The 27,155-nt window shown below is 36.1% G+C and overlaps 1 protein-coding gene across 7 annotated transcripts in view; it reads left to right on the forward strand.

The window, feature by feature from the left end:
* Positions 1 to 27,155, forward strand: part of LOC105474902 (protection of telomeres 1) — a 125,786-nt gene that overhangs the window by 25,544 nt on the left and 73,087 nt on the right. For 3 of the 7 annotated variants that reach the window (XM_011729853.3, XM_011729845.3, XM_011729861.3), the window contains 4 exons: positions 6,569 to 6,682; positions 7,473 to 7,597; positions 7,854 to 7,901; positions 12,655 to 12,769. The exons of 2 other annotated variants lie outside the window; for them this stretch is intronic. In XM_011729853.3, the coding sequence (XP_011728155.1) occupies positions 7,893 to 7,901; positions 12,655 to 12,769 (124 nt within the window). In that variant the 5' untranslated portion in view covers positions 6,569 to 6,682; positions 7,473 to 7,597; positions 7,854 to 7,892. The remainder of the gene's footprint in view (positions 1 to 6,568; positions 6,683 to 7,472; positions 7,598 to 7,853; positions 7,902 to 12,654; positions 12,770 to 27,155) is intronic. 2 more of the 7 variants (XM_011729828.3, XM_011729871.3) reach the window with 1 other exon arrangement.

The following is a 27,155-nucleotide window of genomic DNA, read 5'->3' on the forward strand; positions in this document are numbered from 1 at the left end:
TCTGATGACGAGCGATGATGAGCATTGTTTCATGTGTCTGTTGGCTGCATAAATGTCTTCTTTTGAGAAGTGTCTGTTCATATTATTTGCCCATTTTTTGATGGGGTGGTTTGATTTTTTGTTGTAAATTTGTTTAAGTTCCTTGTAGATTCTGGATATTAGTCCTTTGTCAGATGAGTAGATTGCAAAAATGTTCTCCCATTCTGTAGGTTGCCTGTTCACTCTGATGGTAGTTTCTTTTGCTGTGCAGAAGCTCTTTAGTTTAATTAGATCCCATTTGTCAATTTTGGCCTTTGTTGCCAATGCTTTTGGTGTTTTTAGACATGAAGTCTTTGCCCATGTCCATGTCCTGAATGGTATTGTCTAGGTTTTCTTCTAGGGTTTTTATGGTTTTAAGTCTAGGATTTAAGTCTCTAATCCATCTTGAATTAATTTTTGTATAAGGTGTAAGGAAGGGATCTAGTTTCAACTTTCTACATAGAGCTAGTCAGTTTTCCCAGCACCATTTATTAAATAGGGAATCCTTTCCTAATTTCTTGTTATTGTCAGGTTTGTCAAAGATCAGATGGTTGTAGATGTGTGGTATTATTTCTGAGGGCTCTGTTCTGTTCCATTGGCCTATATCTCTGTTTTGATACCAGTATCATGCTGTTTTGGTTACTGTACCTTGTAGTATAGCTTGAAGTCAGGTAGCGTGATGCCTCCAGTTTTGTTCTTTTTGCTTAGGATTGTCTTGGCAATGAGGGCTCTTTTTTGGTTCCATATGAACTTTAAAGTATTTTTTTCCAATTGTGTGAAGAAAGTCATTGGTAGCTTGATGGGGATGGCATTGAATCTATAAATTACCTTGGGCAGTATGGCCATTTTCACGATACTGATTCTTCCTATTCATGAGCATGGAATGTTCTTCCGTTTGTTTGTGTCCTCTTTTATTTCGTTGAGCCGTGGTTTGTAGTTCTTCTTGAAGAGGTCCTTTATATCTCTCGTAAGTTGGATTCCTAGGTATTTTATTCTCTTTGAAGCAATTGTGAATGGGAGTTCGCTCATGATTTGGCTCTCTGTTTGTCTATTATTGGTATATAGGAATGCTTGTGATTTTTGCACATTGATTTTGTATCCTGAGACTTTGCTGAAGTTGCTTATCAGCTTAAGGAGATTTGGAGCTGAGACCATGGAGTTTTGTAAACATACAATCACATCATCTGCAAACAGGGACAATTTGACTTCTTCTTTTCCTAATTGAATACCCTTTATTTCTTTCTCTTGTCTGATTGCCTTGGCCAGAACTTCCAGTTACTGAATAGGAATGGTGAGAGAGGCATCCTTGTCTTGTGCCAGTTTTCAAAGGGAATGCTTCCAGTTTTTGCCCATTCAGTATGATATTGGCTGTGGGTTTGTCATAAATAGCTCTTATTATTTTGAGATACGCCCCATCAATACCTACCTAGTTTATCGAGAGTTTTTAGCATGAAGGGGTGTTGAATTTTGTCAAAGGCCTTTTCTGCATTTATTGAGATACTCATGGGATTGTTGTCTTTGGTTCTGTTTATATGATGGATTACGTTTATTGATTTGTGTCTGTTGAACCAGCCTTGCATCCCAGGGATGAAGCCAACTTGATTGTGTTGGATAAGCTTTTTGATGTGCTGCTTGATTCGGTTTGCCAGTATTTTATTGAGGATTTTCGCATTGATGTTCGTCAGGGATATTGAATGTATATTCTGTTGATTTGGGGTGGAGAGTTCCGTAGATGTCTATTAAGTCCACTTGGTTCAGAGCTGAGTTCAAGTCCTGGATGTTCTTGTTAATTTTCTGTCTCATTGATCTGTCTAATGTTGACAGTGGTGTATTAAAGTCTCCCATTATTATTGTGTGGGAGTCTAAGTCCCTTTGTAGGGCTCTAAGAGCTTGGTTTATGAATCTGGGTGCTCTTGTATTCTGTGCATATATATTTAGGATAGTTAGCTCTTCTTGTTGAATTGATCCCTTTACCATTATGTAATGGCCTTCTTTGTCTCTCTTGATCTTTGTTGGTTTAAAGCCTGTTTTGTGAGAGACTAGGATTGCAACCCCTGCTTTTTTTTTTTTTTATTTTCTATTTGCTTGGTAGATCTTCCTCCATCCCTTTATTTTGAGCCTATGTGTGTCTCTGCACATGAGATGGGTCTCCTGAACACAGCACACTGAGGGATCTTGACAGTTTATCCAATTTGCCAGTCTGTGTCTTTTAATTGAGGCATTTATCCCATTTACATTTAAGGTTAATATTGTTATGTGTGAATTTGATCCTGCCGTTATGATGTTAGCTGGTTATTTTGCTTGTTAGTTGATGCAGTTTCTTCCTAGCATCGATGGACTTTACAATTTGGAATGTTTTTGCTGTGGCTGGTACCGGTTGTTCCTTTCCATGTTTAGTGTTTCCTTCAGGACCTCTTGTAAAGCAGGCCTGGTGGTATCGAAATCTCTCAGCATTTGCTTGTCTGTAAAGGATTTTATTTCTCTTTCACTTAAGAAGCTTAGTTTGGCTGGATATGAAATTCTGGGTTGAAAATGCTTTTCTTTAAGAATGTTGAATATTAAACCCCACTCTCTTCTGGCTTGTAGAGTTTCTGCTGAGAGATCCGCTATTAATCTGATCGACTTCCCTTTGTGGGTAACCTGACCTTTTTTTCTGGCTGCCATTAACATTTTTTCCTTCATTTCAACCTTGGTGAATCTGACAATTATGTGTCTTGAGGTTGCTCTTCTCAAAGAGTACCTTTGTGGCATTCTTTATATTTCCTGAATTTGAATGTTGGCCTGCCTTGCTAGGTTGGGGAAGTTCTCCTGGATAATATCCTGGAGAGTGTTTTCCAGTTTGGTTCTATTCTCCCCATCACTTTCAGGTACACCAATCAAATGTAGATTTGGTCTTTTCACATAGTCCCATATTTTTTGGAGGCTTTGTTCATTTTTTTTTTTTTTTAACTCTTTTTTCTCTAAACTTCTCTTCTCACTTCATTTCATTCATTTGATCTTCAGTCACTGATACCCTTTTTTCCACTTGATCCAATTGACTACTGAAGCTTGTGCATGCATCACGTAGTTCTTGTGCCATTGTTTTCAACTCCATCAGGTCATTTAAGTTCTTCTCTACACTGTTTATTCTAGTTAGCCATTTGTCTAATCTCTTTTCAAGGCTTTTAGCTTATTTGCGATGGGTTCAAACATCCGCCTTTAACTTGGAGAAGTTTTTTATTACTGATCTTTTGAAGCCTACTTCTGCCAACTTGTCAAAGTCATTCTCTATCCAGCTTTGTTCCATCACTGGTGAGAAGCTGCAATCCTTTGGAGGAGAAGAGGTGCTCTGATTTTCAGAATTTTCAGCTTTTCTGCTCTGGTTTCTCCGCATCTTTGAGGTTTTATCTACGTTTGGTCTTTGATAATGGCGACCTACAGATGGGGTTTTGGTGTGAAGGTCCTTTTTGTTGATGTTGATGCTATTCCTTTCTGTTTGTTAGTTTTCCTTCTTACAGTCAGGACCCTCAGCTGCAGGTCTGTTGGAGTTTGCTGGAGATCCACTCCAGACCCTGTTTGCCTGGGTATCACCAGCAGAGGCTGCAGAACAGCAAATATTTCAGAAGAGCAAATGTTGCCGCCTGAGCCTTCCTCTGGAAGCTCGTCTCAGAGGGGCACCCGGCTGTATGAGGTGTCAGTCAGCCCCTACTGCGAGGTGTCTCCCAGTTAGGCTGCTCGGGGGTCAGGGACCCACCCGAGGAGGCAATCTGTCCGTTCTCAGATCTCAAACTCCATACTGGGAAAACCACTGCTCTCTTCAAAGCTGTCAGACAGGGACGTTTAAGTCTACAGAAGTTCCTGCTGCCTTTTATTCAGCTATGCCCTGCCACCAGAGGTGGAATCTACAGAGGCAGGCAGGCCTGGTTGAACTGCAGTGGGCTCCACCCAGTTCAAGCTTCCCAGCCGCTTTGTTTACCTAGTCAAGCCTTAGTCAAGCCTTAGCAATGGTGGACGCCCCTCCCCGAGCCTCGCTGCAGTCTCGCAGTTTGATCTGCTGTGCTAGCAGTGAGCAAGACTCTATGGGCTTGGGACCTGATGAGCCAGTCATGGGATATAATCCCCTGGTGTGCCGTTTGCTAAGACCGTTGGAAAAGCACAGTATTATGTCAGGAGTGTCCCGATTTTCCAGGTACCAAGTTTCATGGCTTCCCTTGGCCAGGAAAGGGAATTCCCCCACCCCTGTGCTTCCCCAGTGAGGCCATGCCTGCTTCGCCTCACACTCTGTGGGCCGCAACCACTGTCCAACAAGTCCTAGTGAGATGAACCCAGTACCTCAGTTGGAAATGCAGAAATCACCTGTCTTCTGCATGACTCACGCTGGGAGCTGTAGACTGGAGCTGTTCCTATTCGGCCATCTTGGAATGATCTCCATTATTTTTAGTCCAAGGAACTTACAGGACTTTAAGGGCTTTAAAGGCGTTAAGAAAAGTTTGTAAATAACACACAAAGAGAAAAATGCTAAAATGCTATGTAGGAGAGTTTAGAGGAAGGTAGAATTACTTGTTTTTGAGAGAGAATCAGTCATAGATTCTACCAGGAAGAAGGCTAAACTTTGAAATATGGGTAAGGTTAGATATGTACAAATGGGAAACATGTTTTTTATTTGTAGCAGTGGCTCAAAGTATGTAAAGAATATATGTGGAAAAGCACTATACTTTTAAGAGGATCTAATTTGTCTAATATTGAATGGGAAGTATGTAGAAATAAAACAGGAAGAGTTGGTTGGAATGAGATCACTGAGGGCCTTCAGTGCAGTTTTTATATGTATATTCAAATATAAATCCACATTTACGAATATAATAAACACATTTTAATTTTTTTTAAAAAGCTGTGATTATTGTTTCTATGCTGTTGAATATATGCCAGAGGAAGGGTTGTAACTTTTTACTGAATTGTGTGTAGCTACTGTTAACTTCAGAAACATTTTTCTTATGAATGCTGATGTCCAGCTTTTAGTCATTTATTCTTTTCAAAATTTTTCTTCATGATAAAAGAAATACATACTCAGTCTTTTTAAAAAGTTTAGATTCTGCAGGAAAATAGAAAATGGTCATCTGTACTCCAACATTTGCATTTGGTGTATAATATTTACTTTTGAAAACATTTTTAAGTAGAACACTGAATAACAAGAGGTAGGTTTTTTTCTGCTTGGATAATTTAGAACTGATAAACTGTTGGCTTCCCTACTTCTATTTATCTTCTATGTTAGTTTGATAAACAACTTTAAATCTTTGACTAAAATCTTAAGTTTTCATTTAATCAGAATGTATTGGTTTGAGGTCACTTGAAAGTAGAGTGTATTTTTCAGTTTGTAAAACTGAAAAAAAGTAACTCATTTGTTATTTTTATTCCAGAAGCATGTTCATTTTATTTTTTAAACTACATAAAACATTTTAGAGAGATGTAAAATCTTCAGTAAGAAGAAAAATTTTCTCCCACTTAACTATGAAGAGTTGTGGTAATTTGGCATCATCAACATACACACAGTTATGTTTGCAATCTCGTGTGAAGAAAAAAAGGCAGGAGTTTGCAGAGCTACAATACCTGGTTAGGGCAAGAGATTTTTAGAAAAGGCAACATAAGGTCTTTCCTTTGGTTCATAGACAGTTTGTTTTGGGAGGGCCTGCTTTGTGCCAACTCCTGTAAATACAGAGCAGAATTAGAAATGACCGCTATCTACAATATGCTCTCAGTCCAATTATTAAGTCTGAATAGAGGATTGTGGGAATTGACACTAGGCCCTTGTATGTGCAAAGCAAACTGTGGTAATGCAGAAGACTTCCACTTGATAGAGTTTAAAATTATTGAAGGAAGATGACCAAAAGCCCAGGCATTTTGGTGTATCTTAAGGTATTGGTGTTAAAATTAAGGGAGTAAGACAACAAAAAATATATATGCAGCAAGGCAAAACCCTTTGAGTATTTCTGTTTTAGTATTTGGAAAATAAGAAAAGGAAATTTGAAGAATGAGAGAGGAAGGGATAAATGGAGAATGGCTTCTTACTGCTGTTACAAACCTAAGTAGTAAGAAGCTATCTTTGTTCTTACTAGTCTATAAATGGAGGTTTCTTATTTTATCTATGCCCTGTATTTGTATGCACATGTATTAGTTTTGTAATATGTGAAGTTTTTGCACTGTTATGCCTTTCTCAATGTAGTTTCTCAACTTTGAGATTTAGTTTCATTTAAATTCCATCCTTGATACTATTGGAACATCTAAGTTTCACTACATAAAACTTTCTTAGTAATTTAGCATTTTCCTGGTCCCATGAAGTGGGACATTATAGCCATCTGTGGCTATATTGTAGCTGTAGATGTTGAAGATGTTTTAGAGGAAGTGATAGTCTAAATCATGTATTCAGTAAGTGTTACACAAGTTTGGGTTAACCAGTTTTCTACTTTATAGAAGTAATTTTTGTTCTAAAGATAATAATATAAATAAGGATTTATATGACGTTCCAAATTGTAGATATTTTGGTGATTGATTCAAAAACTTTCTTTTTCCTGTGTAGGACACCATTGCAGTGGCTAGATTTATTGTTTTTTTAGCTTCTTCATCTATAGGCAAAGATGATAAACCTTGCATATTTTTGAAAGCATTTGAAGACCTCAAATCAACTGTTTATGTAAGTATGTAGTTTTTATTCTCTAATTATATTGCAGATTTAATGAGCTACAGTGATGGAACTGAAAGTATTTCTGTTAATCTGCAGATAAACTACTTGGTCTGACTAAATTATTTTAATTGAATATTTTAAGTTTAAAAAATAGAAGTTTTTTCTTGGTTTTATGTTTAAAATGACTAGATAGAAAAGGGAATTCCTTTATAATACTTCCATAATTACTTATTAATAAATAAGTACTTATTAATACTTATTAATACTTAGTGAAATAATAAATACTTAATAATGAAACTTACAAAACTGCACAGACATTCTAGACTGGATATTATTCTTTGTAATTATACTATCAGGCACTTTGCTCTACCTGATTTCCCTTTAAATTAATCACCTACCCCTCTTTAGGTAAAACTGATTTTTTCCTTCTATTTTATTCGTTGTGAAGATGGCCTTCCTCTCCTTTCCTCTTTTAACGCCCTACTTTCCACACACACACTTGAAAACTGCCTTTTTAGTCAAAACATTTTAGAGAGATATAAAATCTTCAGTAAGAAGAAAAATTTTCTAGGTAGAATTGGGCTAAACAATTACTAGGTAGAATTGGGCTAAGCCAAGTGCCTGCAGGCCAACATCTGCCTCTTTTTTTCTAGTACGCACAAAGGTACTATAAGTGCTGGCGGTGGCTGTGCTTGATATTAAAGTTAATGAATTAGGCTGGAGGTGGGTAAAATTTGCAGTTAAAGTGATCACTGAAGCACTTCCTTATTTTTTTTGTTTTCTTTCTGAAAACGTCTAGGGTTCTATGCAGGAAAAATTTTGAATATCAGCTCTGATTTTCCACTTCTATTGGACTGACAGAAGTTTGCATTATTTTACATTCTATCCTGAGAACTGAATATTGCTGTGCTTCAAATTTAATCTGTAAGAACACTAATATTTTAATAAAGTACATTTTCATTTGACCTTACATCTTTGCCTTTTTTTAAAGTTTCTGTAGCTTAGACAACTTTGCACATTTCACTCTTAATTTGTAAGCCATAACTTTATGTCATCCTAGTGAATTTGAATATTTTATGAGTAAGTGTGTACTTTTACTAAAACTAAAAGCCTGTAATCACATTGGAGGTTATCTGTGTACAAGTTCTTTGTATATAAGTTCTTTCTTTTTTTCCTTCAGGTTTATGTCAAATCTGTAAGAGATTTTTCTACAGAATCAATGTCTTTGGTAAGATGATATTCAGTTTAATTTAGAATATTACACCTATACCCATATATACCACACATACATAGATACATGTATATGTATATTCAGTCCACTTTGTAGTCTGATGTTGATATAGTATCAGTACACTGGAAAAACATAATCTTTTTTATAGCTGATAATGTTTTATCGGAATGATATATTTTACCTAGTAATCAATATCTGAATATTCTGTTGTCTGGAATAATATCTGCTGATATTTTGTTTAAGCTATACATACACAAGAAAAATAAAGTAAGTTTTTACTGTATGAGGATCCTTAAATTTTTGTTTTAAACCATAGGCAAATTCATTTCTTTTTACATTAGCTTGTATTTAACCAGACAATTTTGTGCTGAATTATATAATTGAACAAATTATATAATTTTAAGTTATTTTCTTACTATACATTTCTCTTTTTTTACCCATTTTTCCCGTTATTTTAAAGCATAGGTATAGCTAGAGCTTCCTCATAGCAATAGGAAGATTCCCATTCCCATTTTTACAGTGGTCTACTTGTAGCTGAGTGAAACTGGAAAGAAGATATTAATAATTTATTAGTATAGTTTAATATAATGTTTATGTTCTACTTATGTTTTTGAACCTTTAGTTTCAAATGGACAGAATTCAGGAACTGTTTCTACTTGACAATGACTATAGAATACAGATACTAAATTCTAAGTATTAGTATAATTAATATTTTTGGGGGGGGACTGTTACCAGTAAAAGAACTGATGTACTTTTTAAAAAATGTGAATTAGCTCTGGTATTAGTATTTCCCAAAATTGTTATAGATTGTTTAATTTAAAATATTTGATATATTTGTGAACCTGTAAATAAGGCAGGAATAGTAAAAGCCTCTGAACAATAAGTTAAATCAGGCATAGATCTATTTGACTTTATTTTCCTGACTCATAAAAAGATGCTCATTTGGCACATTTCCACATTTTAAAACAGAGCATGCATCTTGCAGTTGATTATCGAGAAAACTGACAGTTATTGTTTTTGAGTTTCTTGTTTTCCTAAAAAAGTGTGTTTTTTTCGAGGATATAGTATTAAATGTGTAGTCTGTGAGGGCCAGGGTGTTTTTAGAATTTAGAAAATAAAGTATTTTGTTTTTCAGTGGTAGAAAGTTTGCTTTTCAAGTGACTCAGGGTAATCATTTGATCTTGTACTGTCTTCAGGATTTAAAAGCTTTATTAGCCCACTTATGTGGAATCTGAAGGCCCAACATAAACTATCCCCTGTATTTTTATTCAACCTAGTCTTGTCATTACCTTTGACCAGTACACTCCAGCCATCCAAACCTCCTGGATTTTCAAACATACTGAATGTGTTTTCTCTGCTTGGAACACTGTTGCTTATCTCATTCTCAACTTCTGTACTTCATTTAATTAGTTCTTTCTTTAAATATCTTTTCAAAGAGACCTTCTAAGACAACTCTAAGACATCTCCCTGCTTTTATGGTTTGTTCTTCCATTGGTGCAGGGGCTATTTGTGTTTCGTTCACACTTATTTTTATTGCCCTGTATAATAAATGGCCCATCAATGAATGAATGAAAGGACGACAGAATATAGAGGAATGAATGAGTTGAATTATGCTGCTAGGTGTCTTTCTCTCTTTAGGCTTTTATTGTCTGCTGTGCTTGATTTTTGTCCACTAGTTAACTTTCTGCCTATGCTGTGAATTGCATCTCATTTAACCCAGTGCTCACATTTTCTTGACTGATTGATTCCATAATAGGCTGCCACTTAAGCTATCCAAAAAAAAAATTGTTCATGTCTGTGTGAACTGTGGATCAAGTGATGTACTTAATGATAATGCCATCAGGTTATCTTTAGTATGTCATGAGCCGATGGTTTTCTCATGGACATGTGCCTGTGCTGTGCAATACTGAGCAATTAGCTGTGTGTGGCTATTAAAAATTCAGTTCATGATTTGCACTAGTCATTTAAATTCCTGAATAGCCACAATATTGATATAGAATATTTTCATTATCACAGAAGATTCTCTTGGATAGTGCTGTTCTAGATTATTTAGTGAGCAATAAAAAAACCTCAACAAGTATTTTCCTAAGTACTAAATAGTTTTATTAACCTAGGAGTTGTTAGGATGCCATAAATATTATATGCCTGTTGTTTTAGATATTAGCCCTGTGCCTTTTGCACCAGCAGTGTGAATCTATTTTCAGACCTCTGATTACATGATGCTAGTATGTGCTATCACTTCTCCTTGTTACTTGTCCTTCAAAATTTAGATTTTGTTGCCACCTTCAGAAAGCCTTTGCTTACCATTCTCCTAAGCTAACTCCACTATTTCTCTAGCTAACACATTTGTTCAAACTGATTTGGATGTCCCTCTACAGTCCTTTTTTATGGAATACAATAATTTATTGTGTCAGCAAGGGAGACCAATTCCCTACTAAGATAGGGCTTTTTGGGAATCATGTAAATTTAATTACCTTGTTCAAGTGTGAGCTTACTCAAGGATACGTTAACCAAACTTGTAAGAATATTAACCTAACTCATTAGAGAATTATTAAGCAAAAATATCAATTTATGAATTTATAATGAGGATTATATCTTAGCTGTTGTACACATAAATACTTGCCGATTTACGTGGAAAGCCAAACAAGAAGTTGTTTATTGGTAATGAATTAACGAATGGCAGTTACTTAGTTGATTGTAATGGTTAGTGTCATTGAGTTTTGCTGGCCTTTCCCATTCATCTCTCCATGAGATGTTAAGATAGAGTATTGAGTGTACGCTAAGCACATGTTTTCTCCCTACTGTTCAGTATGCTTTTCTTCCATTATTTTTCTTTCCATTCCATTATTCTGTCATTCTTTTTTTAATCATTGATGAGTTAGCTAGCTTTTATGTTGAAGTTTGATTAGATTAGCAAATTCTACTCTTTTGTTTGAACTGAGAAGCCTCCTTGGAAAAACTAATTAATTTGAGTTTAAAAATTTTAACTCTTAGAGTGATAGGTGTCCTTTTTTCCATTTGATGTTGGGGCCACCTATCTAAAGCCCTTTAAGGCTTTTTTTAGTATCACTGTTAATATGCAAACATATCCTTGTAAACCACTTTCCCTTTTCTTTCCCAACTTATTCACAGTTACTTCAAAAAATAATCTTTCGCTCTCATTATTATAGAGCAAAAGGAGCTCACTACCTGATGTGCTATAAGCCAATACTGTGAAATCGAATTTTTGAGAAAAGAAAAGCTGAAAGTCAGTCAGCAGCTAAGGAGACACGAGCTGAGCTCAAATATGTTTCCCTGTGCTGTCTTTAAGTCAGTGATTTTATTAGAAGAGTTTTAGAGAGTAGATACTCGGATTAGTAAGTCATTCGTAGGACGAAAGGGGAGGTTTGGAAAGTCCTTGGGCATGCACAGTTATTTCTTCACATTAATGCATGGGTTGCATGCGCAAATTCAGGTGGAGTTAGTATGATGAATGTGATGGAAATTCATACTGTGATGTCAGCAAGCTCGTTCTCAAATTCCAGTCAGCCATCTTGATTTCAACTGATTTCAGATAGTTTGTTATTGCTCTCAATAATCAGTAGGAGTTTCAGTAGTATCTCAGAGAGTTGTTTCTTTTCTTATCTGGTACTCTGCAAACTCAAGAATTTTTGTTAGTTGCTGATTTCAACTTTTCAGTAAGTTTTCATTTCTTATCTACTATACTGTAAGCCCGAGAATTTAGGCATTATTAGTTTTAATTCTTTGGGGTACAGTTTCATTATTATCATTTTAAATCTTTTTATACCATTTATGACTCAAAACCTGGCTTGAATTATGAGTCAAAATCTAGGCCTGTGGAAAATCTCTATAATAGCATGGGGGTAAAGGGAAGAGAGAAATTGTACCACAAGTTTTGAAGTGATATTAGTTAAAAAATAGAACCAAAATCTCTTAAATTGCATTTTTTAGAATTTGCTCTCTGTTAACAATTTGATTTCTTGTCCCCCAGCTACAGTTTCTTGACCAAATAAGCTGGGGATGTACTAACTTAAAGACAGCTAGGATGATTTAATTACTTAAAGATTCCTTGAGAGTGTCCTTAAAAAAAAAGTTTTCTAAACTTACAAGAGATGTAACTTGTATTGTTAAGACTAGTATTCTGGTTATCTTTTCAGGGCTTCTAAAAATATCTCATGCCTAGTCATTTACCTTTAATAAAACTCTCTTTTCTTAGACCTTTTACATTGAAGATGTACATATTTTAAAAAAGTATTTCTTGTTTTCTGTTATTGCTTCAATTTTGATATGTATTTCTGGTATTTCACTACAGATGCTCCTTGATTTACAGTGAGGTTACATCCAGTAAACCCATCATAAGTCATAAATGTTATAAATACAAAATGCATTAAACAGCCTACTAGACCCATTCTAAAGTCAGAAGATTATAAGTTGAACCATCATAAGTCAGGGACTGTATGTATATACTGTTTGCTACTTTTGTATTGGAGAAGTATAATGTTTTAATTAGATTATAGGTTATGCCTTTATGAGCTAGTGTGCAAATTGTACCATTTATAAACAAAGTTCTAAGGGAAACTAGTTGGATAAGCTAAGCTGTGTTCATTGCCTTTTTTTCAGGTTACAGCTTCTTTTAGACACTTAAAAGGATAAAATACAGTTATATGGATTTGCTGCTAATATGATTATAACATGATTCTACAATGTAAATACTTACTATAAATGTATTCACTGTCTTCTCCTTCTTTAGGTTCCAGCAACAAATTATATATATACACCCCTGAATCAACTTAAGGGTGGTACAATTGTCAATGTCTACGGTGTTGTGAAGTTCTTTAAGCCCCCATATCTAAGCAAAGGAACTGGTAGGTATTAAAACTGGTGGAATTTTTATAGAGTAGAAATGCATTATTGATTTAAGAACACAGTTCCATCAGTACCCTAAGTCCTAGAATAGAAGCTCAGTTTGGACCTATAATTGCCAAACAACACTGATGCATATTCTTTGGCTAGTTTAATTTGTAAAATAAACATGATCTTTAGATTCTAGAGTCTAGTTAAAAACAGTAAGGAAAAAGAATGAAGCAAAGGATGCCAAACAGCAACGTGAAACCATGTATAAACCAAGTATAAAATTCACTGGTAAAGGTAAATATATAAACAAATGCAGAATACTGCAATTCTGTAACACTGATGCATAAATCACTTTTAATTCTGGTATAGAAGTTGAAAGGCAAATATATAAAAGGAGCTATGACTCTAGAAATATGTTAATGGATACATAGTATAAAAAGATGAAAAGTATGAAATCAGTAACATAAAGTGTGTGGGGTAGAAGTAAAAGTGTAGAGTTTTTGTATGTAATTAAAGTTAAATTGTCAGGTTAAAATAGATTGCTATAAATATTAGGTACTTTATGTAAACCCCATGGTAACCACAAAGAAAATAACCTATAAAAGATACACAAAAGAAAATGAGGCCGGGCGCGGTGGCTCAAGCGTGTAATCCCAGCACTTTGGGAGGCGGAGATGGGCGGATCACAAGGTCAGGAGATCAAGACCATCCTGGCTAACACGGTGAAACCCCGTCTCTACTAAAAATACAAAAAAATTAGCCGGGCGTGGTAGCGGGCGCCTGTAGTCCCAGCTACTCGGGGGGCTGAGGCAAGAGAATGGCGTGAACCCAGGAGGCGGAGCTTGTAGTGAGCCAAGATCGCGCCACTGCACTCCAGCCTGGGTGACAGAGCAAGACTCCGTCTCAAAAAAAAAAAAAAAAAAAAAAAGAAAATGAGAAGGGAATCAAAGCAGGTCATTACAAAAAAATGAAACACGAAGATAGCAAGAGAAGAAAATAGGGAATTAAGTGTCACAAGACAGATAGAAAACAATGAATTAAATGGCAATCGTAAGACCTTTCTAATCAATAACTAGTATTATTATAAATGAACTAAATTCCCTACTAAAAAAATCATAGAGTAGTTGAGTGCATTAAAAAAAACAAGATACAACTATATGCTTTCTACAAAAACTCACTTTAGATTTAAGGACACACATAGGCTAAGTCAAAGTGAAGGAATGAAGAAAGATATTTCTTGCAAATGGTAACCGAAAGAAGAGAAGTGGCCATACTTCCATCAGACAAAAGAGACTTTAAGTCAAAAACTGTCACAACAGGCAGTTTTGGGATATCATATAATGATGAAAGGGTTACTTCACCAAGAAAATATAACAATTATGTATGCTGCTAACATCAGAGCGCTTAATCCATGAAGCAGACATTTCAGAAGTGAAGGGAGAAATAGCAACACAGTTATAGTAGGAGATTTCATTTCACCACTTCCGGTAATGGGGGAGACGGTCCAGACAGAGATCAGTACGGAAACGGAAAACTTGAACAACACTGTAGACCAAATGAACCTAACAGAATATTCTACCCAGCTAGAGCAGAGTATACGTTTTTCTCAAGTGCACATGGAACATTCTCCAGCATAGATAGCTTGTTAGGTCACAAAACAAGTGAATAAATTTAAGATAGCTAGTATCTTTTCTGACTTCAGTAAAATCAAACTAGAAGTCAATAGCAGGAGGAAAATAGTAAAATTTCGAAATGTGTGGATATTAAACAGTAAACTCTTAAACAATCAGTGAGCCAAAGAGGAAGTCAAAAAGGAAATTAGAAAATATCTTGAGACGGAAGTGAAAATACAGCATACCAAACGTATGTGGTGTGGCAAAAGCAGTTTTAACAGGGAGATTTATAGCAAAAAGTATATATATTTAAGAAGCAGAAAGATCCCAAACAAGTTTACACCTCAAGGAACTGGAAAAAGAAGAACAAACTGAACCCAAAATGAGAAGTAGGGCGAAAATAATAACGATCAAAACAGAAGTAAATGGAATAGAGAATAGTAACAATAGAGAAAATAATCAGTGAAACTCAGTTAATTTTTTTTGAAAAGATACATAGAACTGGCAGACTTTTACTTAGACTAAGAAGAAAATGAGAAGAATTAAATCAGAAATGAGAGTACTTTATAGCTGATGCCACAGAAATACAAATCATAAGAGACTACTATGAAAATTTATATGCCAACAAATTGGATAACCTAGAAGAAATAGATGATTTTCTAGAAACATAAAATCTGCCAAAATTGAGTCATGAAAAAATAAAAAAAAAATGAACAGACCTGTACCTAGTAATGAGATTAAATCAGTAATCCAAACACCTCCCAAAATAGAGAAAAGTTGAGGACCAGATAGCTTTACTAAGGAATCCTACCAAACATTTAAAGAAGAATTAATGCCAATCCTTTAAAACTCTTCCAGAAAAATTGAAGAGAATGAAATACTTCCAAACCCATTTTATAAGACTGACTTTACCATAAAGGGAACAAAACCAAAGACTACAAAAATAGATGCAGAAATCCTCAGTAATATACTAGGTAACCACATTTAACAGCACATTAAAAGGATCATACACTATGACCAAGTTAAATATATCACTGTGTTGCAAGGATATTTCAACATGGAAAGCTAGTCAATGTGATACCTTAAGAAATGCAGGATAAAAATCACATGATTAGACAAGATGGCCAATTAGAGGTAGCTAGGAAGTTAACTTCCTGCCGAGGGAAACCAAAATATTCAGTAAACCAGATTTTTGAAGAGAAAACAAGAGTTTCTCTTATTGCATAGAGAGGCAATGCAGACACCAAGACTGAAGAGGAAGGAAGCTGGGAATTCTGTGCGTGGTTACCATGTGCCAGTGCTAGTTTCCGGCTTTGAACGGCTCTTAGGAAAGGGCAGAGTGAAGGGATGGCAGGGCAGCCCACTCTTGCCATTGACCTGTGGGATCCTAGCTACAAGAAGTCTCACCATCTCCATGGACATTTGAACTCAGAGGGCAGGGGAATCTACCTGGAAAGTAGGCAGAGATAGAGCTGCAGCCTGTGTATATGTAGCTCAGGAGCTTTTGCATATAGGACAGCTACAGTAGAATGTCACCATTGGTGTCCATGCCCAAAGGCTCTTCATCTTTTTCCAAGTAGCTCTAACCCAAGCTGACTGCTGGGCCAAGAGAGAGCAGGGTTGACCTCCCCATGAGACTGGAACATGTCTGTTCTTTAGGTCTGCCAGCCCTTCCCAAGGTCCCTGCCTGGCTGCTCCTGCAGGATCATGTATGCAGCACAGCACCCATTACACAGCCTGGGTGATTTGCTGGTGACCCAGCCTGAATACTTTACTGGTGGTCTGGGAGCACTTTGGATCCCCCAGCACAGATGGTACCTGATCCTGAAGGGCCAGAGGATGGAGCTGCAGACTGGTCCCAATGCCCCAGGGCTGCAACGTGCAGCTTGGCAGTGCTAACCTGATATCTGTAGCTGGTATGTGAGTGAGGGAGGAGCCCTTACTCTCAAAACACTGAGAAAGGTGATGAGTTCATGGGGCCAGTGCAGAAGTGGAGCATCCCTTCCAAACCAGGTGGTCTGGGAAGGGAGTGGCCTGTCTCCCAGCTGTGCCCTATGCCCAAGGAAGAAAGACCCATGACCCAGAATACCTAACAAAGGAGACATGGGCACAGTGCTAGTTATTGGTGGGGGCTTTCCTCAGGCCCAGGACTGGTAGGGGCTCCCCTCAGGCCCAAGAGCAGACTTGGTGAAGGGGTCATCCCTCTTCTTTCCCAACATAGACCAGTACTGTGAACTCACTGAAATACAAAGGCAGCGTAGCTGAATAAGAGGCTGTATGCTATTACTTTTAAGCACCATGTATTGGGTTCCATCCCAAATTGCAAGACCAAAAATATTTTTCCAGCATATGTTGCCTATGAAATCCAGGACAAGAATCAAATAAAGATCCTATTCAGAGTCTTGGTCCTCTAAAATAACCCAGAAACGAAGCCAGTTGGATATACTCTACTCAAACCACAGTTACAGACACACAAGCTCTTTCAGTTAAGAACCAGTGCAAGAACTCTGACAATCAAAAAGCCAGAGTGTCTTCATACCTCCAGGGAGCCTACTAGCTCCCCAGCAATAGTTCGTAGCCAGATTGAAATGGCTGAAATGACAGGCATAAAATTCAAAATCTGGATGGCAAGGAAGCTCATCAAGACTCAAAGTTGAAACCCAACCCAAGAAATCTAAGGGATTCAGTATAATGGTACAAGACCTGAAAGACGAAACAGTCATTTTAAGAAAGAACCAAACTGAACTTCCTGACATTGAAACGTTTACAAGAATTTCGTGATATAGTCAGAAGCATTGACAGTATATTAGACCAAGATATGGAAAGAATCTCAGATCTCAAAGACCAGTTCTTCCAAACAACTCAGTCAGGCAAAAATAAATAAAACAGGATTTTTTTTTTTAAGTGAATAAAGCCTCTGACAAATAGATGTGTATTTGAAGAGACCAAACCTACAACTTACTGGCATTCCTGAGAGAGAAGGAGAGATAGTAAACAACTTGGAAAACATATTTGAGGATATAGTCTGAAAATTTCCCAATCGCACTAAAGAGGCTGACATGAAAATTCAAGAAATACAGAACAACCCTGGTGATACTATGTAAGACAACCATCCCCAAGGTCAATGTGAAAGAAAAAAATCTTATAGGCAGTTAGAAAGAAGGGTAAGGTCATTTACAAAGAGAATCCCATCAAGATGGCAGGGGAACTCTGAGCAGAAACCTTAGAGGCTGGAAGAGGTTTGGGGTCTATTTTCAGTATCCTTAAAAGAAATTTCAGTTAGGAATTTCATATTCCACTAAATTAAGCTTCATAAGTGAAGGAGAAATGAAATTCCTCTATCAGACAAGCAAATGGGAATTTGTTACAGCCAGACCAGTCTTACCAGAGATCCTTAAGGGAGTGCTAAACATGGAAACAAAAGTATACCTGCTATCATAAAAACACACTGAAGCACGTAGCACAGAGACACTATAATGCAAATGCACACTCAGGTCTACAAAACGGCCATCTAACAGCATGATGACAGATTCAAAATCTCATGTATTAGTACTAATCTTGAATTTAAACAGTCTGAATGCCCCCACTTAAAAGGCACTGAGGGGCAAGCTGGATAAAAACACAAGACCCAACTGTCTCCTGCCCTCAGGAGACCCATCTCACATGTAACATCACCCACAGGTTCAGTGAAAAAGATTGGATAAATACGTACCATGCAACAGAAACAAACAAAAAGACAGGAGTCTCTTATGTCAGATATAACAGACTTTAAACCAGCAACAATTTAAGAGGGACAAAGATGGCCACTACAAAATGATAAAAGTGTTCAATTTAAGAAGACGTAGCTATCCTAATGTATATGCACCCAACGTTGGAGCACTCAGATTCATAAAACAAGTTCTTCTTTACCTAAGAAAAGACATAGACAGCAACACAATGACAATGGGAGAGAGACTTCAGCACCCTACTGACAGTGTTAGATATCTAGGCAGAAAACTAACAAATTCTGGAAGTAAACTCGACACTAGATCATTTGGATCTAGTGGACATCTATAAAATACTCCACCCAACAACCACAGAATACACATTCTTTCCATCTGCACTTGGAACATATTATAAGATCAGCTGCATGCTTGGTTATGAATTAAGTCTGGATAAATGATAAATTCAGAAAAGTCAATCATACCAAGCACACTCTTGGACCATAGTGCAATAAAAGTAGAAATCTATCAAGGAGATCTCGCAAAACTACACAAAAACATGGGAATTTAAAAACTTAATCCTGCATAACTCTCAGGTGAACAACGAAATTAAGGCAGAAAACAGAAACTTTGAAATTAATTAAAATTAAACAAGAAGAACTTGTTTTATGAATCTGAGTGCTTTCCGTATGCTCTAATAGTCCCATGTCTGTTGTTCCCGTCTTTATGTCTATGAGTACTCAAGGTTTAGTTCCTACTTGTAAGTGAGCGTGTGAGTTATTTGGCTTTCTGTTTCTGTGTTAATTCTCCTAAGATAATAGCTTCCATCTGCACCCCTGCTGTTGCAAAGGACATGATTTTATTCCTTTTTATGACTGTGTGGTGTTAGATGGTGTGTATGTACATCATATTCTTTAACCCACCATTGATGGCGCCTGGGTTGATTCCATGTCTTTGCTATTGTGAATTAGTGCTGTGATGAAATATGACTGTGGGTTTTTTTTGATAGAACAATTTATTTTCCTTTGAGTATATACCCAGTAATGAAATTACTGAGTCTAATGGTAGCTCTGTTTTAAGTTCTTTGAGAAATTTTCAAACTCCCAACAGTGTATATAAGCATTTCCTTTGCTCCATAGCCTCCCTCACCAGCATGTGTTATTTTTTTACTTTTTTTACAGCCATTCTGACTGATATGAGATGGTGTCTCGTTGTGGTTTCCTTTTGAATTTCTCTGATGATAGTGATGATAAACATTTTTTCATGTTTGTCTTCTTTCGAGAAGTGTCTGTTCATGTGCTTTGCCCACTTTTTAATGTTATTTGCCTTTTGCTTGTTGATTTAACTCCCTTATAGATTCTGGATAGCAGACGTTTGTCAGATGCACAGTTTCTAAATATTTTCTCACATTCTGTAGGCTGTATAGTTACTCCGTTGATAGTATCTTTTGCATGCAGCTCATTAGTTTAGTTTGTTCTCATTTGTCAATTTTTGTTTTTGTTACAATTGCTTTTGGGGATGTAGCCAAAAATTATTTGCCAAGGCCAATGTTGAGAAGGGTATTTCCTAGGTTTTCTTCTAGGATTTTTACAATTTTAGGTCTTATATTTAAATCCTTAATCCATCTTGAGTTAATGTTTGTATATGGTGAAAGGTAGGGCTCCAGTTTCATTCTTCTGCACATGGCTAGTCGGTTGTCCCAGCACACTTTATTTAATAGGGAGTCCTTTTCGCACTGCATTTGACAACTTTATTGAAGATCTGATGGTGGTTGTGTTAGACCCCATGATCAAAACACCTCCCACCATGCCCCACCTCCAGCATTGGGGATTACAATTCAACATGAGATTTGGTCAGGAACAAATATCAAAACTGTATCAGTTGTAGGTGTATAGCTTTCTTTCTGAGTTTTCTATTCTGTTCTACCTGTCTATGTGTCTGTTTCTGTACCACCAGTACCAGGCTGTTTTGGTTATTGCAGCTTTCCAGTATAGTTTGAAGTCAGCTACTGTGATGCTTCCAGCTTTGTTCTTGTTGCTTCAGGTTGCTTTGGCTATTTGGGCTCTTTTTTGATTCCATATGAATTTCAGAGTTTTTTTTTCTAATTGTGTGAAGAATGACATTGGTAGTTTGATAGGAATAGTGTTCAATCTGTAAAGTGCTTTGGACAGTATTTTAACAATATTGATTCTTCTTATCCATGAGTATGAAATGTTTTTTCCATTTGTTTGTGTCATCTGTAATTTCTTTCAGTAGTGTTTTATAATTTCCATTGTAGACATCTTTCATCCCCTTGCTTAGCTTTATTCCTAGGTATTTTATATATTTTGTGGCTATTGTTAATATGGTTGTATTCTTGATATGGCTGTCAACTTGGACATTATTGGTGTATAGAAATGTTACTAATTTTTGTACATTGACTTGGTAACTTGAAACTTTATTAAAGTTGTTTGTAAGTTCTGAGAGCCTTTGGGCAAAGACTATGGGGTTTTCTAGCTATAGGATCATATCATCTGCAAAAAGATAGTTTGACTTCCTCTCTTCCTATTTGGATGCCTTTTTTTTTTTTCTTTCTCTTGCCTGATTGGTCTGGCTAGGAGTTCAGTACTATGTTGAATAGGAGTGGTGAAAGTAGGCATCCTTGTCTTGTTCTGTTCTCAAGAATAATACTTCCAGCTTTTGGTTTTTCAGCGTAACGCTGCCTGTGGGTTTGTCATAGATGGTTCTTGCTATTATATTTGGAAGTATATTCCTCTGATGCTTAGTCTGTTGAGGATTTTTATCATGAAGGGATGTTGCACTTTCTAACTTCTTGATGAAGGCATTTAGTGTTATAAACTTTCCTGTTAATATGCTTTAGCTCCACCTCAAAGATTTCAGTACACCTGTCAACCAAGTAGTATATGCTGTACCAAATATATAGCCTTTTATCCCTCACCCTCCTCCGAACCTTGCCCCCACACTGAGTCCCCAAAGTCCATCATATCTTTCTTATCTCTTTGCATCCTCATAGCATAGCTTTCACTTACAATTGAGGACATATGATATTTTGTTTTTCCAATCCTGAGTTACTTCACTTAGAATAATGTCTTCTGGCTCCATCCAAGTTGCTGCAAAAGATATTATTTCGTTCCTTTTTATGGCTGAGTAGTATTCCATGGTGTATATATACTACATTTTCTTTATCCACTCGTTGATTGATGGGCACTTAGGTTGGTTCCATGTTTTTGCAGTTGTGAACGTGCTGCTATAAACATGCATGTGCATGTGTCTTCATATAATGACTTCTTTTCCTTTGAGTAAATACTCAGTAGTGGGATTACTGGATTGAATGGTAGTTCTAGTTTTAGTTCTTTAAGGAGGCTCCATGCTGTTTTTTATAGTGGTTTTACTACTTTACATTAAAAAATGTATGCACCTTGATGAAAAATACAGTATTGCTAAAAAATGCTAAGGATAAGTTGAGCCTTCAGTGAGTTATCGTTTTGCTGGTGGAGATGATAGACTGTTTGGTCAGGATGGTGTTTTCTGAAGACTAGTGTGGCTGTAACAGTTTATTAAAATAAGACAGTACTGAATTTTCTCATCTCAATTGACTCTTCCTTTTATAAAAGATTTCTTTGTAACATGAGATGCTGTTTGATAGCATTTTATTCACAGTAGAACTTCTTTCAAAATTTCAGTCAGTTCTCTTCAACCCTGAGAGTTCTCTTCAACTAAGTTTATGGAATATTCTAAATCTTTTATTGTCATTTCAAAAATATTCATAAAATCTTTACCAGGAATAGATTACTTCTTAAGAAACTACTTTCTTCCCTCATTCATAAGAAGCAACTCTTCATCTGTTGAAGTTTTATTATGAGATTGCATCAGTTCAGTTACACTTTCAGGCTCCATTTCTCATTCTAATTTTCTTACTGTTTCCACCACATCTGCAGTGACTTAACTCCACCAAAGTCTTGAACCCATCAAAGTCATCTGTGAGGGTTGGAATTAACTTTTTCCAAACCCCTGTTGATGTTGGATTTTGACCTCACATGAATCAGGAATGTTCTTGATGTCATCTAGAATAAATATTTTCCAGGTTTTTATTTTACTTTGCCCTAGTCCATCAGAAGGATCTCTATCTATGGTGGGTATAGCCTTATGAAAGGTATTTCTTTTAAATAATGACACTTAAAAGTAAAAATTATTCCTTGGTTTGTGGGCTGCATAATGGATATTGTATTAGCAGGCATGAAAATAACATTAATCTTGAACATCTCCATCAGAGCTCTTGTTTGACTAGGTGCACTGTCAATGAGCAGTCATATTTTGAAAATAATCTTTTTTGCTGAGCAGTACGTCTCAACATTGGGCTTAAAATATTCAGGAAGCCATGCGGTAAGCAATGCCATGCAGGCTTTGTTGTTTCATTAAAGAGCACAGGCACAGTTGGTTTTGCCTAATTTTGAAAGGCCCTAGGATTTTGAGAATAAGTGAATATTGGCTTCAACTAAAAGTCACCAACTGCATTAGACCCTCACAAGAGAGTGAACCTGTTTTTCGAAGCTTTGAAGGCAGACACATTGACTTCTCCATAGCTATGAAGGTCCTAGATGGCACCTTGTTCCAAGAGAAGACTATTTTGTTTACATTGAAAATGTATTGGTTTGTGTAGCCACCTTCGTTGATGATCTTAGTTAGGTCTTCTGGATAACTTGCTCCAGCTTCTTCATCAGCACTTGCTACTTGCTGCTTCACCTTGTACTTTATGTTATGAAGATGTCTTCTTTTCTGAAATGCCATGAACCAATGTGATAGCTTCAGATATATCTTCTCTAGCCTCCCCACCTCTGTTGCCCTTTAAAGAACTAAAGAGAGTTAGGACCTCATTCTACTTTAGGCTTTGGCTTAAGGGAATGTTGTACTGGTTTGATCATCTATGCAGACGACTAAAATTTTCTCTGTATCAGCTATAAGGCTCTTCGACTTTCTTCTTATTCATGTGTTCACTAAAGTAACACCTTTAATTTCCTTCAGAAACTTTTTCTTTGTATTCATAACCTGGCTAACTGTTTGGGCACAAGAGTCCTACTTTAAGTGTATCTCAGCTTTAGATATATGCCTTCCTAAGCTTCATCATTTGTAACTTTTGATTTAAAGTGAGAGATATGTGACACTCACTTGAACACTTATAGGCCATTATAGGGTTATCACATCATCTAATTTCAATATTGTTGTGTTCAGAGAATAAGGAGGCCTCAGGGGACGGAGAGAGGGGAATGACAGATTGATGGGGGAGTTAGAATACACATGTTTATTGGTTAAGTACACTGTATTATATGGTTGTGATTTGTGGTACCCCAAAACAATTACAGTAGTAATGCCAAAGATCACTGATCACAGTTCACCATAACAGATACAATGAAAATGGGAAAGTTTGAAGTATTGTGAGAATTACCAAAATATAACATAGATGCACATACTGTTGCAAAAATGGTGACAATAGACTTGCTCAATGCAGAGTTGCCACAAACCTTTAATTTGTAAAATTGCAGTATTACAAAGTACAATAAAATTAAGTACAATTACATGAGGTATGCCTTTATTAATGTGGCCATACTACTCAGTCATCTGAGATTCAGTGTATTCCCTATCAAAATCCAAGTAGCATTTTTTATAGAAAAACAAAAATCAATCTTAAAATTCATATGGAAACACAGAGGATCCTGAATAGCCAAAAGAATCCTGAGAAAGATCAAACCTGGAGGCTTCTCTCTTTCTAATTTCAAAATATGTTAAAAAGTAACAGTATTGAGACAATATGGTACTGCCATGAAGCCAGACATACTGATAAATGGAATTGAATGGAGAGCCTAGAAATAAGCCCACACATTTATTATGGTCAACTGATTTTCGACAAGGGTGCACGAATATATAATGGGGAAAGTGCAGTCTCTTCACGAAATGAGGTTGGGGAAACTGTATATCCACATGCAAAGAATGAAATTGGATCCTTAGATCATACACAAAAAAATCAACTCAACGTGGATTAAAGACTTAAGAGTATGACCTGAAACTGAATGTTCTAGAATAAGATATAGGGAAAAGGTTTCTTGGCATTGGCCCTGGCCATGATTTTATGTAAATATATACATATATATGAACTGATACAGAGATATGTATATATTTGGATAGTTTTAGAAGTAAAGTAAAAATATATAACCTGTTAATTGCTTTATGATAATGTAAGGTTTTAACATGTAAAACATCAAAAGCCATGAATTTCAGTTTATCATGAGGTAATAAAATGAACAGAAACACACACTTCACCTGTGTTTAATTTAGTTTTACTAAATTTAACATTGATTTTTGTATTTCATCTATTCTAAAACACCATTATCTGTAAAAGACTTTGTCATTTTATATATCATTAAGAAGGGAGGGCTGGACGCGGTGGCTCACGCCTGTAATCCCAGCACTTTGGGAGGCCGAGGCGGGCGGATCACAAGATCAGGAGATCGAGACCACGGTGAAAGCCCGTCTCTACTAAAAATACAAAAAATTAGCCGGGCGCGGTGGCGGGCGCCTGTAGTCCCAGCTACTCAGGAGGCTGAGGCGGGAGAATGGCGTGATCCCAGGAGGCGGAGCTTGCAGTGAGCCGAGATCACGCCACTGCACTCCAGCCAGGGGGACAGCAAGATTCCGTCTCAAAAAAAAAAAAAAAAGAAGGGAAAATGCTGCTAATTAAACTATGCTTAACTGTCAATATTAAGATATAGCCATATTTCAGAGATGGTAAATAGTGAAACAGGGATGTTAATGAAATGTTGACTTTATCTGCTGCATGCCAGGAGTTGCATGTTGAAAACACAAAGTTGTTCTCATTGACTTCATATTAGAAAACCATTTTTAAATAAAGATACATATATACAGATTTTATTGTTGAGAAATAAACTAGGAATCTACTCTTTGGTCAGGTAAATGGGGGAAAATCTTTTTCTTGTGGTCAGCATATTTTATTAATGTATAATATAAAAAAAAAACTAGTCTGTGTGTAAATGAACGTTGTGAAGACTATTAAATACAAAGATAAGTTTTAAATAGACCTCATAATAAGCCTGAAGACTGCAAAGAATGTTTTGTGGAAAATCATTTTAATATCTGTTGTTTTAGAGGAAAGGGGAACATTAAAGGTGAAGTAGAGAAATTTGTGCTTAAATACATATTTCTCAAATATTCTCATTTCAGTTTATTCCCAAAGTCTTCGTTTCCCCACCCCATCATACTGTTCAACATAAACTCACATACTTTTCCCTTAGTAGTTTCCTCTGCCCATCAGTTTTCTTCAAATCCTACGTGTGCTGCCCTATCTCGGAGTTAGCTGTAAAGATGTAATCACTATGATCCTCTTTGAATTTAAAGTTTTACCTAATTGAAGTTAATTGGCCCATCAAACTTAGGAATAAGCTACATTGTTGCTAATGATGTCTATCTAACTTGATAGAAGATATAATTTAAAAAGTTTTTTTAACAAATTGATCTGCAAATACATCATTTTAAAAACAACTTATGATAATATAGACTAAAATGATAGCTGTCTTAAAACATTGATGACAACATTAATTTTCAGTTGTTATTACAAAAATCATGTATTGTCATGATGTTATTAAATCTTGCATATAAAATGAAAGCCATGGGGAACAAGAGTATGTATTATATTTGCATATGTATCTTATATCTCTATCAGATATGTTTACTTCAATCACTGCAGTCCCTTAGTAAAAAATTCATGACCAGTAATGAGCCATCTGTTATTACAGAGATAATATGTTTATTTCTTCTAAGATACTAAATTAAAATGAATATCATCAATTTTATCCGAACCTAGTCATTGAAGCTTTTAAATCAATCTTAAGACATAGCAAGATGTCTTGACTACTAGCCAGACAATAAAGTTTTAAAACTCTCTCTCTCATAACTTTAGTTAGTTATGTTAGACAATAGCACTGATATTTGTGTTCAAGAAAGGATCGCCTTCATTAGTATTACCACAGAGAAGTACGAGAATAGATGTATAGAAACAGTCCACAGCTGTGCCTTTTAAGATATTACCTAAAGCAGTATTTTTTCACAAATACAGGGCTACAATCTAAATAACATCCAGATGTACATAACTAGTTATGTGGTGGAAAATTACCTTTATGCAATTCAAATTTAGGTAGATGGAAAAAATGTATTCTGTTATATATCATTAGCTAGAATTTTTCATTAAAATTCATCTTATAAATGTTAAATTCAGTGCGATAGAAGCAATTAGCAATTTGGCATCTTTACTCCTTGACAGAAATTTTTCCTGAAAACTTTGCTCTTATCCTGAATAAAGATTACATATGACCTGTAGCATGCTGTCTTATTTCTGGTAGAAATCTTATTCTGGTAGAAATGCTTCTATTCCTAAGCTTTATATTCACTCTTGGAGTAAAGTTTTTATTTTTACATAGAGTCTTATCAGTCCTGTTGTTAAAAGAACATATAATGCTATGGATACGAACCTTCCTATTCAGTTTTGATAAGATTAATGATGAAAACTGAGAAAGAATTCCTCAAGTATTACATAATCAACGTATATTGAAATGTCTTTTTATCATCAAAATTTATTTTATATTATTTTATTTTTTAAGACAGGGTCTTGCTCTGTTGACTAGGCTGCAGTGCACTGCCGAGATCATAGCTCACCTCAGTCTCAACTCCTGGGCTCAAGCAATCCTCCCACTTCAGCCTCCCTAGTAGCTGGAACTAGCAGCATATGCCACCGTGCCCAACTAATTAAAAAACATTTTTTTTTTTTTGGTAGAGATGGAGGTCTCGCATTGTTGTCCAGGCTGGCCTAAAATTCCTGGCCTCAAGCAATCTTTCTACCTCAGCCTCCCAAAGTGCTGGGATTACAAGTGTGAGACGCCACACCAAGCCCAAAATTGATTTTGATAATGACTCATCAGTGATACATACTATGCTTCTTTCATATAGGAAAACAAAGTCACTGCCTTCTTTAAGACTAGAGATTTTATAGCAATAATTTTCTCTGAAAGCCTTACATA

Source organism: Macaca nemestrina, chromosome 4, assembly GCF_043159975.1.
Source record: "Macaca nemestrina isolate mMacNem1 chromosome 4, mMacNem.hap1, whole genome shotgun sequence".
NCBI lineage: Eukaryota > Metazoa > Chordata > Mammalia > Primates > Cercopithecidae > Macaca > Macaca nemestrina.